This window comes from Plectropomus leopardus, chromosome 20 (assembly GCF_008729295.1).
Source record: "Plectropomus leopardus isolate mb chromosome 20, YSFRI_Pleo_2.0, whole genome shotgun sequence".
Lineage (NCBI taxonomy): Eukaryota > Metazoa > Chordata > Actinopteri > Perciformes > Serranidae > Plectropomus > Plectropomus leopardus.
The window spans coordinates 15,717,460-15,730,055 of record NC_056482.1 but is presented as its reverse complement, the minus strand read 5'-3'; the positions used below and the strand labels follow the sequence as shown (position 1 = coordinate 15,730,055).

Genomic DNA, 12,596 nt, shown 5'->3' with positions numbered 1-12,596 from the left:
CTGTATGATGCAACGGATCCTGATATGAAATCCAGGTGCCAGGATTATGCCACTTTCATTTTACAAATCCCGAGCAGATTTGTAAATATGAATTGTTCTACTTTTGATCTTTATCCAAGTTCACTTGCAGCAATTTCTCTGACAGGTTGCTATAATGTTTGGGAACCCTGAACAGAATACTTCTATCTTTACTTTTTAGGTTTTGGAAATGTCAGAGGAGCTTTGTCCATAGATGTAAATTTAAGCTGGGGGGCATGCCAAACTAAGATTTGTCATCTGTATTGAGACATCTGATATCTAATAAGGAAAAGGGATTGCGGACATTTCTAAAAATGTAAGTAGTTCACAAACAAGCATGGGCACAAATAGAAAACCCTGGCCCCATGATGACAGTTCTGAAACAATAAATATCTATAATCCCCGGCATTTTCCACAGCCCTGTCTATTTCTAGGCCTCCTTAATCATTCAGACATTTTTCTACAAGAAAAAAGAGAGAGAAAAGAAGAAGGCTCTTGCCACTAGCCTTTCTTGACCCTTGTCATCTTAGCTGACTTAGCACATAGTTCCCTCTCCACTAGGGCTCAGCGACATAAAGACTAAATGCAATATATCAAGATATGTGTTACCAAACACTATTTTTCCAAAAGCACATGCCAGTGTGCATCTCTCTCAAGTTCTCCAGAATGGGACTCTTCAAACACCACCGTGTATTGCAGAAGCTGTTGAACAGGAGCAGGATTGTTTCTACTTTATGTACACAGTGTCCATTTGTGAGTTGTATACAACTGACTGCATAAATAATAATTTAATGTCAAAAATATTTGAAAAACACAGACCACAGAGTCTTATACATTAACCACTCATCCATCATATCTGATGTAGCAAAGTCTTTCTTATTTTGCTTTATATTTCAGGTTACCCAACTTTCCATACACACAGTTTGGATTAAGCATCAAGAATGATTATGTGAATAGTGTGCCCCAGGAATTAAACTAAACTGCTGCATGAATCAGACTGGTCTAAGGTCACACACCTGACTGGACCAGCGAAACCAAAAATTGAGTGAAACTCTACTGTAAGCCAAGTACTTGAATATAAGTGAATTATTTAAACAGCATTAGTGTTGCAGTTATTCTGTCCCAAACTTTAAGATCCATACAAACCACTGATCACCGTAACAAGAATCACTTTAATGGGTTTCCACTGTCATGTGTTTTGTCCACGCCATCTAGAGTGAGTACTAAAACTTAGAGGTATTTGAGTTAAATTAAAGTATTATTGCTGTCACGATGTGTTACAGAAGATGATTATTTGCATTTTGTTACCCTTTCTTGTCTGTTTATTTTTGACCATCCTAAATAGGTATTTTAACCCTCCCTGTGGTAAGCACAGTTTTTTTCTGCATTTACTTAATATTGGTGTTTGTGCCAATTGCTTACTTTTTACATCGAATAACTACAGTGTCAATTAGTGAGCTGCGGGAATTTAACGAACTGTAACATAAGCTGTTTAGCACCACCCTGTGACACCAGTCCAACCTACTTCACCCCAAAAAAGGCCCCACTATTTGTGCTTTAAATTTCCCTTGTAGTCATTCCCTGATTCACTCAAATAAATGAATAGAGATACCTCTTTATATCAGCTTTTAAGTAGCTACCCTCTTCTTCTTTAACTTACTCCTAATAGTTGGCACCATCTCCTACCACATGACAGTCATGATGCTTTCAGTTCCCCTCTCAGTAGTGGATTTTATTTATGTTCACACTCAAACAAATTCCCACTGTTGCTTAAATGAATCCACCAATTAATACCCCCTATGACATGAAGATGTTTTTGACACAGTGAATTAACCTAAAATCATAAAAGATGAAGATAAAAGAGAATAAAGATAATGATAAAAAAAAACACATTGGCCACAGTGTACTAAAACGCTTTATGCATGGTCCCCGATCTGATGTAATAAAAGCATTATCAACACTTAAATGATCGTTAAAAAATGAAAAATTTTCATACCACATGAATATAACAGAAAAGTAACAGGATGGCCTGCTTGGTGAAAAAATAATCCTGTCAAAGGCATGTAACATTATATATTTTTTGGCTGGACGGCAGCATGCAGTCGCAGCGTTGCCCATGGGGTTTTCCGTGAGTGCGTGAGAGAGTGAGTGTGTGTTAGAGTTGGCACCATTGGTCAGTGTGACTTAGATGTGACGCAGCTGTTTCCCTATTGGCCATTGTTCCTTCAAATTAAATAGGCGCGGAAATGGTGGACACGCTGACAGAAGCTGATGGTCCTGTATTACTGTCACGTTATTCCTCAATCTCTGTAAGCAGCGTAAGATGGCAGCATGGTGGAAAAATAGCAAGACAGACATTCGGTCAGTTTTGGACAGAGAAGAGTGAGAGGATCACCTCATCAGTTTGTTTAAGAAACAGCTGTTTCTGTAACACACAGGCTGTCTGCAAGTTGTCATATACATATATAAACATATTTTTTTTGTCAAGATTCTCAATTTCTATATATCATTTTTTTTTATTTTGAGTTGTCATAGAGTTTTGTGTTGTCAAAACAGTCTATAAGTCAGATCCACCCCTCTTTCACGTATGGTCATCTTGGGTCACTTCTTTCTCAAAAGAAAGTTTGGCATTGGCCAAAGTCCATAAACCAATGGGCAACGTCATGGTGGCTACATCCATTGTTTTTATACAGTCTGGACACAAGTCTGATCACTTGTTAATAACACTGTGGACAGTTTGTCTTAAAGATCCGATTTGAGAAACAAATCTGATTTGCCCGCAGAAGAAAGTAATAATGCAGTCTTTCATAGAGACATTCTCAGTTCCTCTGTACAAAAATTGCATTAAATAACATTACAATTTTATACATGAGATACAATTTAAAGAATAAAAATGTGGAACATTTTGCTCCCAAGTCGTCAAATCCTGCTGCTTTGCCAGTGATGGCACCTTTCGTGCTGGTTTGATATGCATCAGGTGCTTCAGTTTTAGAGGCAGCTGGCAACAACCCAACACGTCAAATACTGCCACTGTCAGTGGACACATGCGTACAGTACCAAGGTAGTGAGGCATGAATTGTAAGCTGTGTTCTTTTCTAAACCTAACCACCTGCTTTTATTGCCCTAACCAAAGGAAATAAACCTAAAAACCAAGAACTCTACCAATGTTGTAAGTTTATTTTGAAAAAGACTGTATGCATGTAACGAGCAGAAACTTAACATTTCCTGTGAAACCAGAAGTTTATTTTGAAAAGATGACATGCCGTCCCAGAGCGTACAAAACTGACACAGCATGGTACCTAGCCTGTCATATTTAGACATGAAGATCTACTGACAAAGCGGCAGTGTTTGACGAGTTGTAATGAGAACATGTTGGGAACAGACCCAGTAGCACATATGCTGGGTCAGCTGGGATTTATATACTAATTAGACTGGAATCTGTACTCTGTTACCCCATCACACATAGGCCAAGTTCAGTCAGAAGTAATTTAATTGCATACTTTATGTCTGGATTACTCTTGCTCCAGCGGCTTCATTGTATTGCTGTTTATGTCATGAACACCGAGGATGGATGCATGGACTTTGGACAGTACGTCCTCTTCTTGGTTGCAGCACAATTATGGAACAATAGGAAAGATCAGCGGCCAGTTTATCTTTGAACATTCCCAAACACATTTAAAGCACTTTGGACACAACCACCACCCAAAAACACATTTACTACACCATGAAAATTTGCATAAGTTGTTTTATTCATAGTTATTGTCCTTTTTATATTTCTTTTTAATTGTTTTGTCTTTTGTTGAAGTGGACATCCCGTAAAGTCAAGCCTGAAGCCCTTAGCTGAGTTGTTTGCACATCACCCCCTGAACTGAAAAAGAAAGGGTAAGAGGAGGAGCGGAGTGGGGTTGTCCTCCTTCTCTTTCTCTCGCTCTCTCTTTATCTCACTTACAGTATCCCAACTCAACCTTTATTTTCATTGTTTGAACAGTGTACCTTACAGTATATTTACACATCATACTGACTGGCTGTTTAACAACTTCCACTTAGATAATGCAAGAAAGATAGAACTTTCAAGATTTGCGTCTTATTTTTCATATTTTTTCTACAGTCTTGTTCTCCTTTTATCCACTTTCTCGTCTCATGCTAACTTTGTAGTGAGATTTTCCTTTGTATTCATCATCACCACTATCATCATCATCAGTCATCTTTTTCATCATAACATCATATTCACTGTTATTATATTGATATAACTCTTTTCAATAGATTCCTCTCTGACAACTGTACAATCGTACACAGTGTTTGACTTTTATATATATTTTTGGGAATATATTATTTAAACCTAAGAAAAGAGGAACATAATCCCAAAGAAAATATATTAGTATCCCAAAGTAACAAAATCATGCATGTTTTAATGTATTTGTCCATAAAAACAAAAACAAAAATTAACATAATGGATGGGATCTGGTTTTATTTACAAATTGGTCTTGGCACTGTTTTTGTTGTCTCTTACTGGAATGATCATAAAGAATACTTTTGACTCGACCGAGTATAACACTCTCATGGTATTATAAGTCAGCGGCCTGCTATAGATGGCAGGTTTGAGAGACCTTTTTTTTAAAGCACAAAAAAATGCTAAAAGAAAGAGGGGGAAAGAACAACATTAGAGTCGACCAGGGGGCAGAACAGAAATAGTGTGTAGAAAACATATTTCACTTCAGCTTTACACTGTGCCAGTTTCCTCTTTTAGGCAGAAACCCTGTGACATCATGTCTACTGACTTTTTTTTTTTCCTCAGAAATACAGGCTCTCCTCACGTCTTATCAGGTGCACTCACCAGTTACCATTGTTAGGGTGAAAATCCAAAAGAGAACATTGATTCTGTCAAAATTCTTCTCATAAAGCAGCATTAATTGACTCTGGCAAATAAAACAAAGGAGACAAAAGTAACTGAAAACCACCAGTACAGACCTACTACCTCAGGTGCAGCAGGCAGGTAGGGGTAGTCGTCTAAAATTTCCAGTGTTGCCTTGTCAAACAAGTGCTTGACTGTTAATCCAAAGATCTTGTGTGTGAGCAAACATAACGATGTGTGTTGGTGTGTGTGTGCATGTGTGTTTGGGTGTCTCTGCATACTCATATTCAGTGCAAACACATTGGGTAAAAATCCCATCTTGACCATGGCCCATCAGATCTCTTTGTTTCAACTGAAACACTTAATCTACAGTATCGTCCGTCCCTGACCATCTGACTGCCTCATTTCCTTTGCAGGTCTCTGTTGCACCTTTTTAAAGAGATAAACTGTCAGGCAGACTGACATGCCTTTTGTTTATCTCCAGCCTGATGGCGGGCCAACTGCTGCCAAGCAGCCCGCTTTACCCCCCACCCCCACCCCACACCCAGCATCAGGTCCTAGCACAGTCCAATGTACTTGAGATTGTTCTGGATGATCACGTCCGTGACAGCATCGAACACAAACTGGATGTTGCTGGTGTCAGTGGCACAGGTGAAGTGCGAATAGATCTCCTTGGTCTCCTTGTTGCGGTTGAGGTCCTCAAACTGCCGTTGCACATAGACGGCTGCCTCCTCATAGGTGTTCTGACCTTTGTAGTCAGGGAAGCACACTGTCAGAGGAATGCGTTTGATCTTCTCAGCCAACAGGTCCTTCTTGTTGAGGAAGAGGATGAGAGATGTGTTGGTGAACCAGTTGTTGTTGCAGATGGAGTCGAACAGGCGCAAGCTCTCAGCCATACGGCTCTGTGTTGAGGTGGAAAGAGAAATTAAATAAAAAAGAAGATTAGTCCATGAGGATTTCACAGCTCAGGATTTTTTTTTACATCAAAGCAACAACCCAAATCAGCCCAATCAGACCTCATTCAGCAGGATCATGTAATTTGGCAGGAGAGACAGTTAGACCATGTAAGGCAAGAATTGAGGATGAAAATGAAGATAACTGACTGGCTAGCCAACAGTGCGGCGTCTCTATTATGTCAACAGAGACTTGAGACTCAGACATATTAAGACCTACGTTTGAACTCTCACATTCCCCTCTGAAACAGCTGATTACTTTTTCTTACCATCACTCTTTTTCTCCAAGCCCAAATGATCAGTCACACAAGATGTGTGTCAATCGGGATTTTAGTCATTACAGAAAAAACTCATTCTTGTGAAGAACAGTTGTAACTATTTTAGTAAGTGGCATGCATTAAATTTCAAATGTATGCGGTGGAAGCAGGGACAAAGACTGTCAACAGGCTGTTTACACTGAGGACAGACCGTCCTAAGCTTCTCGTCTAACTCCTCCTGTGCATCATAACTGCTCTGGCTCTATGATCTTGTTTTCTTATTCTGCCTTCAGCTGCATAAATAAATCTTGATAAAAGTCTTCCAAATGTTGATGCATTATCATTCATAGCCATAAAGACCACATTAGTTGTGATATTTTTTCCTCTAAAAATAATAATTATGATTTGTTTCACAATTCTGTAATGGAAATCAGTGTGTTTGCCATGTCCTACAGATAAAAGAGTTAGTCATAAGATACATTAAGGAAAGATGATTAGCAGTAAGATTGTGCAGCAGAGACAAAAATATGAACCATGTGGCTGGTATTAAACCAGACCTTTAACAATGTGCTATACGTCAGTTGACTTGAGGTAATTGTTTTGTAGTCTTTGGCAACACCTGTGTCAATGAGCAGTAAATGCAATGTGTTTGTTGGTTGACCAGGTGAATTTATTTATATCAGCTTGTTTTATGAGCCCTGCAAATGAAAGGCTTACCACAGCAAAGACGTGTGTGTGTATGTGTGTGTGTATGTGTGTCAAGTGTGCGTGTCAAGCCCTCAGGAACAGCAGCAGGCTTTGACATAGTGGCCGAACAGTTGTCTTACAATGTCTGGGTCCTTCGTGCAGTTCCATTGGGCCCAAAAAAGACTTTTTCCCATAGACTTGTATTGGAAAAGAGAAATCCAGAAATCAGTGGATAATTTTTTTTGTGCGTCACAACCCAAACAAAATGACTTGTTTTACTATCAGAATTTGATCAGTTAGGGTTGCCAGGTGGTTCAGTGGATAGCACGGTTGCCCCATGTACAGAGGCAATGACCTTGTTGCAGCGGCCATGAGTTCGCCTCCAGCTTTTGGCCCTTTGCTGCATGTTGTCCCCTCTCATGTGAGTGGAGGGCTAACCCTGAAGTATGCTGGTAAGTAAGCTGGTGGATTTCTCTTGTGCACTTGCTCTATGGCCCCATAGATACAGAGGATGTGGGTAACTTTTCACCTGTGGAGTCAAATTTTTTTTCTGCCTTTAAGGTCAATGAGCCACAATGACCTTGGTCCCGTCCCAACACTGTTTCCAGTTTACCATGGCACCTTGTCATCCATGGTGTATGTGTGTGCATGTACTGTATATATGATTTGGTGCATTGTAATCTCATACCACCTTTGTATCTTAAGAAAATACACACTGTTTGTGACAAATTAGCACCCCACAAATGGCATTGTCATGAACTGTTCTAGATGTAAAGTTACATAGTTTAGGTTTACAAAAAGAATCATTATTGGATGTTGTCATGTTATGTACTTAACATTAAGTTACACAGGTTAGGTTTAGAAAAAGAATTGGTGACAATTATTGTTACTGAGTTTAATGAGGGACACAAACACCAGTCTCCTTGGGGAAAGTCCTGTGTTGTTTGACCCTGTCACCACCACAGCCTGCCTTTTTTATGTAGAATTTCAGTCTTTATACTATTTCCTTCTTTACTCCCGTCAGCGCATTGGTCATGTGCTCGCAGCCTTCTTGAATCAATTACGTATATATGAATACTGGCTCGTGGTTATGTGGGTTATATACTGATTTTGGTGCATTGATTTTTGTAGTTATACCCACAAACAAGGCATGCGAACAGCCTCTCTGGTGTGTGCGAGATTATAATTATTAACGATTGTGTGCTTCTTGCAATTTTTCACGGGAATGTCAGCACAGATGCTAAGTTCAGAATACTTGGAATGCAATGGCTTTTACCAGACAGCCACGGGCTCAATCATCATGTGCTATCTCGTTCAGCAATAGATAGCAACAAAACAGTTTATCTAAATAAAAGTCTTGTTACTTGAAATTGTATATATTTTTATATTATGTGACTTGTTTATTATTTTTTCCGCATTTGATTTCACTACATTCAGGACAGGACAAGACCATAACAAAAAGGGATTATTTAAATTATTTACATTTAGTTTTCTGAACGGTAAAACATGCTGTTTGTGTAGAAGAAAGTCTGTGTGTGTAAGTGTTATGTATGCATCCATGTGCTTCGGTACAGTTTGTGCTCATGTGACGTTGAATGTATAAGAGCAAAGAATGAAAAGGAGAGTTGATCTGTTCATGGCAGCTGCTGGCATATGGCGACTGGCCAGCAGCTTGTGACTGGGAGGTTGTCAGATGTAAGACTGCTGTTTAAAAGGTTACAGAAACAACATGGTGCTCTGAGCAAATCACAAGATCTGCACAGCATGAAAAAAGATACTGAGGGGAATAGCTAAGAATTAGACAATCATACTACAGATTCTGAATAAATCCTGATTATTCAGTGTTGTAAGGGCACTATTTTTGGATAACAATGAAAAGGCTGCAGTTATCAGAAACCAAAATTGTATGTAACCCTTATATGCAGCCACATTTTTTTCAACAGCTATAGCAATAAATACATCCCTGAGGGTAACTGTGGAAGGAACAATGGTTTCCAAAAACACACTGAAGTAAATTTATGTCTATTGAATCACAAATATTGGGACCTAAGATACTATTAACATCGGGCCTCGTTTAGGAAGCGTTACTCGAAACAAAATCGTCTTATTTTTGTTCATATCCACAATTTATTTTCATTTTGTTAATACTTACTGGTTGTTTTTGTCTTATTCATGTTACTTTTTTTTAGGTAGGAGAGAATTTAAAAGTAGCCAAGTGCGCTCTTACCAAGATAAGAAAAAAGCATCTAATTTTCACAGTCAACAAATTGTTCGTCCAACAGAAAGAAAAATAAGGTGCTCTATTCAGGATTGTTTGTTGCTGTTAGTAAACACACTTGCAAAGTAAAAGCCAACCCCAGATTCACTCTCGTTTGCTGTTTTGCGTGGCTATATTTATTTTTTTTGTCACTGCAAAGTCACTGCAAAGTCTGACTTTACATTTGAAGAACATAAAATATGCATATAATAAAATATCATCCTGTATTACCAAATTTAGATTATTATATGTTGTAGAGTAATTCTAGTAATAGGTTATTAAATTCATGGGCTATTAAATATTATTGGTCTATTGATCCAAATTAAGACTATAAAATTCCTCAGATGATATTGTGTGCATTCAGCTTCTGAATGGCTTACACACTGCTCTTAGATGCTTTGACCATTCTGGCCTTGCACAGAAGCAAGCGGCAACCTCTGAGGCCGAAAAATGAACCCAACACCGAAGTACCAAAAACAGCTCAGTTCGTCAAATGGCCCTTGAAGCAATTCAATGCCTATAGATGTCCATGCTATAATGCCCAACTTTACAGCAGAAACAGACATGTTTGCAGCCTAGTACAAAAAATGATGATTTCAACTTTCATGACAACTGTTAAGGGTTTGTTTTTTTTTGTTTTTTTTTAAATAAAGCACCCATTTATATATTATTAAACCTTGAAGTTATTCATAACTATGGGCAGGGCCGGTTTAGTGACACTGTGTGAAGCATCGTAACAGTCTATACATACTATATAGGACATCGTCAAAGTTCGTCTTTTGTGATTGTTTTGATTGAGAAAAGGCAAAAATTAAACTGTGGATGTAAAAATTGTACAGAAAATACTGAGCACAGCTGAAATTTTTGTTTTGTTTATTTTTTCTTTTTCCAATGTCACTGAAACGCATACAAACTGTCTCTCCAAAGACTTTGGCATGCTGCTGACCAGAATCAAGATTACTATGTCTATTTTTAGTGTTTTCTCTGATCACATCATTTTGATTCTAATTGTTTTTAATCGAGATTTGTTCTGCTGTTTGGAAAATGCTGTCATGTTCTGAGAACAAATAATAGTTTAAACTACAATTAACTGTTTTTTTCCCCCTAACTTTCACTCAGGAGCAGAATTTGCCTTTAAAATGAAAAGAAATAATGATTTGACCACGATGATTTTTTTTATTGTGACAACATTTTTAGCCATATCACCCGGCCCCAACTAGAGGTTTTGTGTTCTGTACAAATTGCACAACAATTTATCAGCAGACCTCTGATCTGCACTGAACTGTTGGAACTACTCTCTCTTCGTTCATACATCTTTCTCTCCACTCCCATTTCATATCATATAGTTACCCGCAGACTAAAACATAAGCACTCCGTTCTGTATAAATATGTGTCCCCAGGGGACTGAGTCTGGCCCCTAAACATTGTACACTGCACAGTCATGTCAGGGTTTTGACCTCGCTCCTTCTCTTTCCAGGGTGTGAAAACAAGAGCCCAGCTGCCAAGAGAGTATAGCAGGAGACAGCCAGCTGAGCCCAGGGAGTCTCTAGTCTCGTCACCGGGCCACCACAGCGGTTGTACAGTAAGTTTCTTAATGGGGGAGCGGGATGAGGGGGGTGCAACTTCCAGGAGCACTAAAGCATGCAGACCCCCTTCCTTTGCTTCAAACACCCACAGATACACAAACACACACACACACACACACACACACACACACACACACACATACATACATATACATACCCACACACACAGCTTCCCCCTCACCTCCCTCTGTCAGAGTAGTCCAGAGGCCTTAATTACGCTTAAGTATTAATGAGGAAGTTCAACCCAGTGTCATTGCTTTGTTTCCCATAAATACAAATCACTTAAGTGTGCAACCACAGCCACGTAATTCATTATGGTTCATTTTAAATGTCACAGTCTTACAGGAAGGGATGCTCTGCTCTTATCTACCTAGATGATTTTCTCTGTCACCATGTTTTTGTCTGCTCTACCTGAAATTTGCATTATTCAGGCTGTTCCCTTTCTGTTTCCCTCTCCGTTTAATTACTAATGTCTTGCTTACTGTGGGCAGCAACACTGCTGGGTTCCAATTTCACGAACAAACAAATACATTACATTTGTACATACTATTATTCTTGCATTAGATTTTTATCCAAATAGCATTTTTGATTATCAGCTAAGCAACATTGAATAACATATTGCCATATATTTATCTTTTTATGATCTGTTCTGAAGTCCACATTTACTGTTTTTTGTAATGCGTAAGAGTTTGAGTATGCTGTTGATAATATAAAAGCAGTTACTTTAGCAGTTACTTTATGATCCAAACCTAAAAAATGACATCCCTTATTTTTAACAACATGAAAGTAATGAAGAGGCACCATGTTATTGTGAGACATAAAGTGAGAGGGAGGGAGCTAACTTGAAGCAGCTACAAGGAGTTTTTAACTGTTTATGAAACAGTTTCAGTTTAACACCGATGCCTCTACATGACCTGCATAAGCATACAGGACCATCAACGAGACGATTGACCATTTTGTTATAGATATTTAAGTTATTCTTAATGCCTATCCTCAGGTCCACTTGGAAACGGCTGTTTCACAGGGTTTAATATGAGGAAGTTTACCAAAATTCTCCATTTAACTTAACTGACGTCAAACTTGTGGCATTTTTTCCATAGAGAAGGATCCATGCTTGTAAAAAAGGACAACTGTTGGCTGTGAAGCATTTACTCTTATAACAGCCAACTCACTTATGGTGTAAACTACGAATTAACAAAAAAGTGACAATAACTAACATAAACCACCATATTCTGAACAGATACATTATAAAAACTGACAGAAAGTTGCATTTTTGTTTCATAACATAAAACAGCAAACTTAACATGTAGCATGCTTAGTTGCATGCTACATGTATACCGTATGTAGCATGCCAACATACAATAATTAAGCCCTTGCTATTACAGTTTAGTAATAAAAGGGATACACGGAAACTTCGTAAGCAAGATACTGGCAAAAAAGCAGGACATGTCTTTCTTTCACTTGGTGTGTCCTTGAACAGTCTTATTGTGTTTCCTGGAAGGCTCAGTTTCAAAACACCATTATGTCATATGAAGCATTTCAGTTACATGATAGTAATGCCTTACTATCATGCATTAGACAGTTAAGATGCTGCAGCTGAGTGAGGGAGAATATTCCTGAATACATTTTGAGACACCAGTCTGACACCTTTCTTTGTGATTCTGACGACATGTGATGTGATTTAAAGTCTTGGAAACTGTCTTTTTACATTCAGATCAGTTCACACATTGTCTTTGCTGTGACATGAAAGGAAAAATGTACATGAAAAACGTGATGTAAAGACATCAAAACATCAGTAATTAACTTCCAGTCTTCCTTCATGTGACAGGTAATTAATGCCTGTTTGAGAGATTAATAAAATAATAATTGAGGAAATAGAAATAGAGCTGACAGTGTCTGCCTTGATGCTTGGCTAACACAAGCTTAAACAACCGCTAACCTCACATGTAGGTTTTTCATTTTCATCTCACATGCACACAGAAGTCA

At 38.4% G+C, this 12,596-nt stretch overlaps 1 protein-coding gene across 2 annotated transcripts in view; it reads right to left on the bottom strand.

Moving 5' to 3' along the window:
• Window positions 1–3,262: 3,262 nt before the first annotated feature.
• The window catches only part of gnaz (guanine nucleotide binding protein (G protein), alpha z polypeptide), a 39,207-nt gene continuing 29,873 nt past the window's right edge, over window positions 3,263–12,596 (bottom strand). For both annotated transcript variants that reach the window (XM_042509149.1, XM_042509150.1), the window contains exon 3: window positions 3,263–5,772. In XM_042509149.1, the coding sequence (XP_042365083.1) occupies window positions 5,428–5,772 (345 nt within the window). In that variant the 3' untranslated portion in view covers window positions 3,263–5,427. The remainder of the gene's footprint in view (window positions 5,773–12,596) is intronic.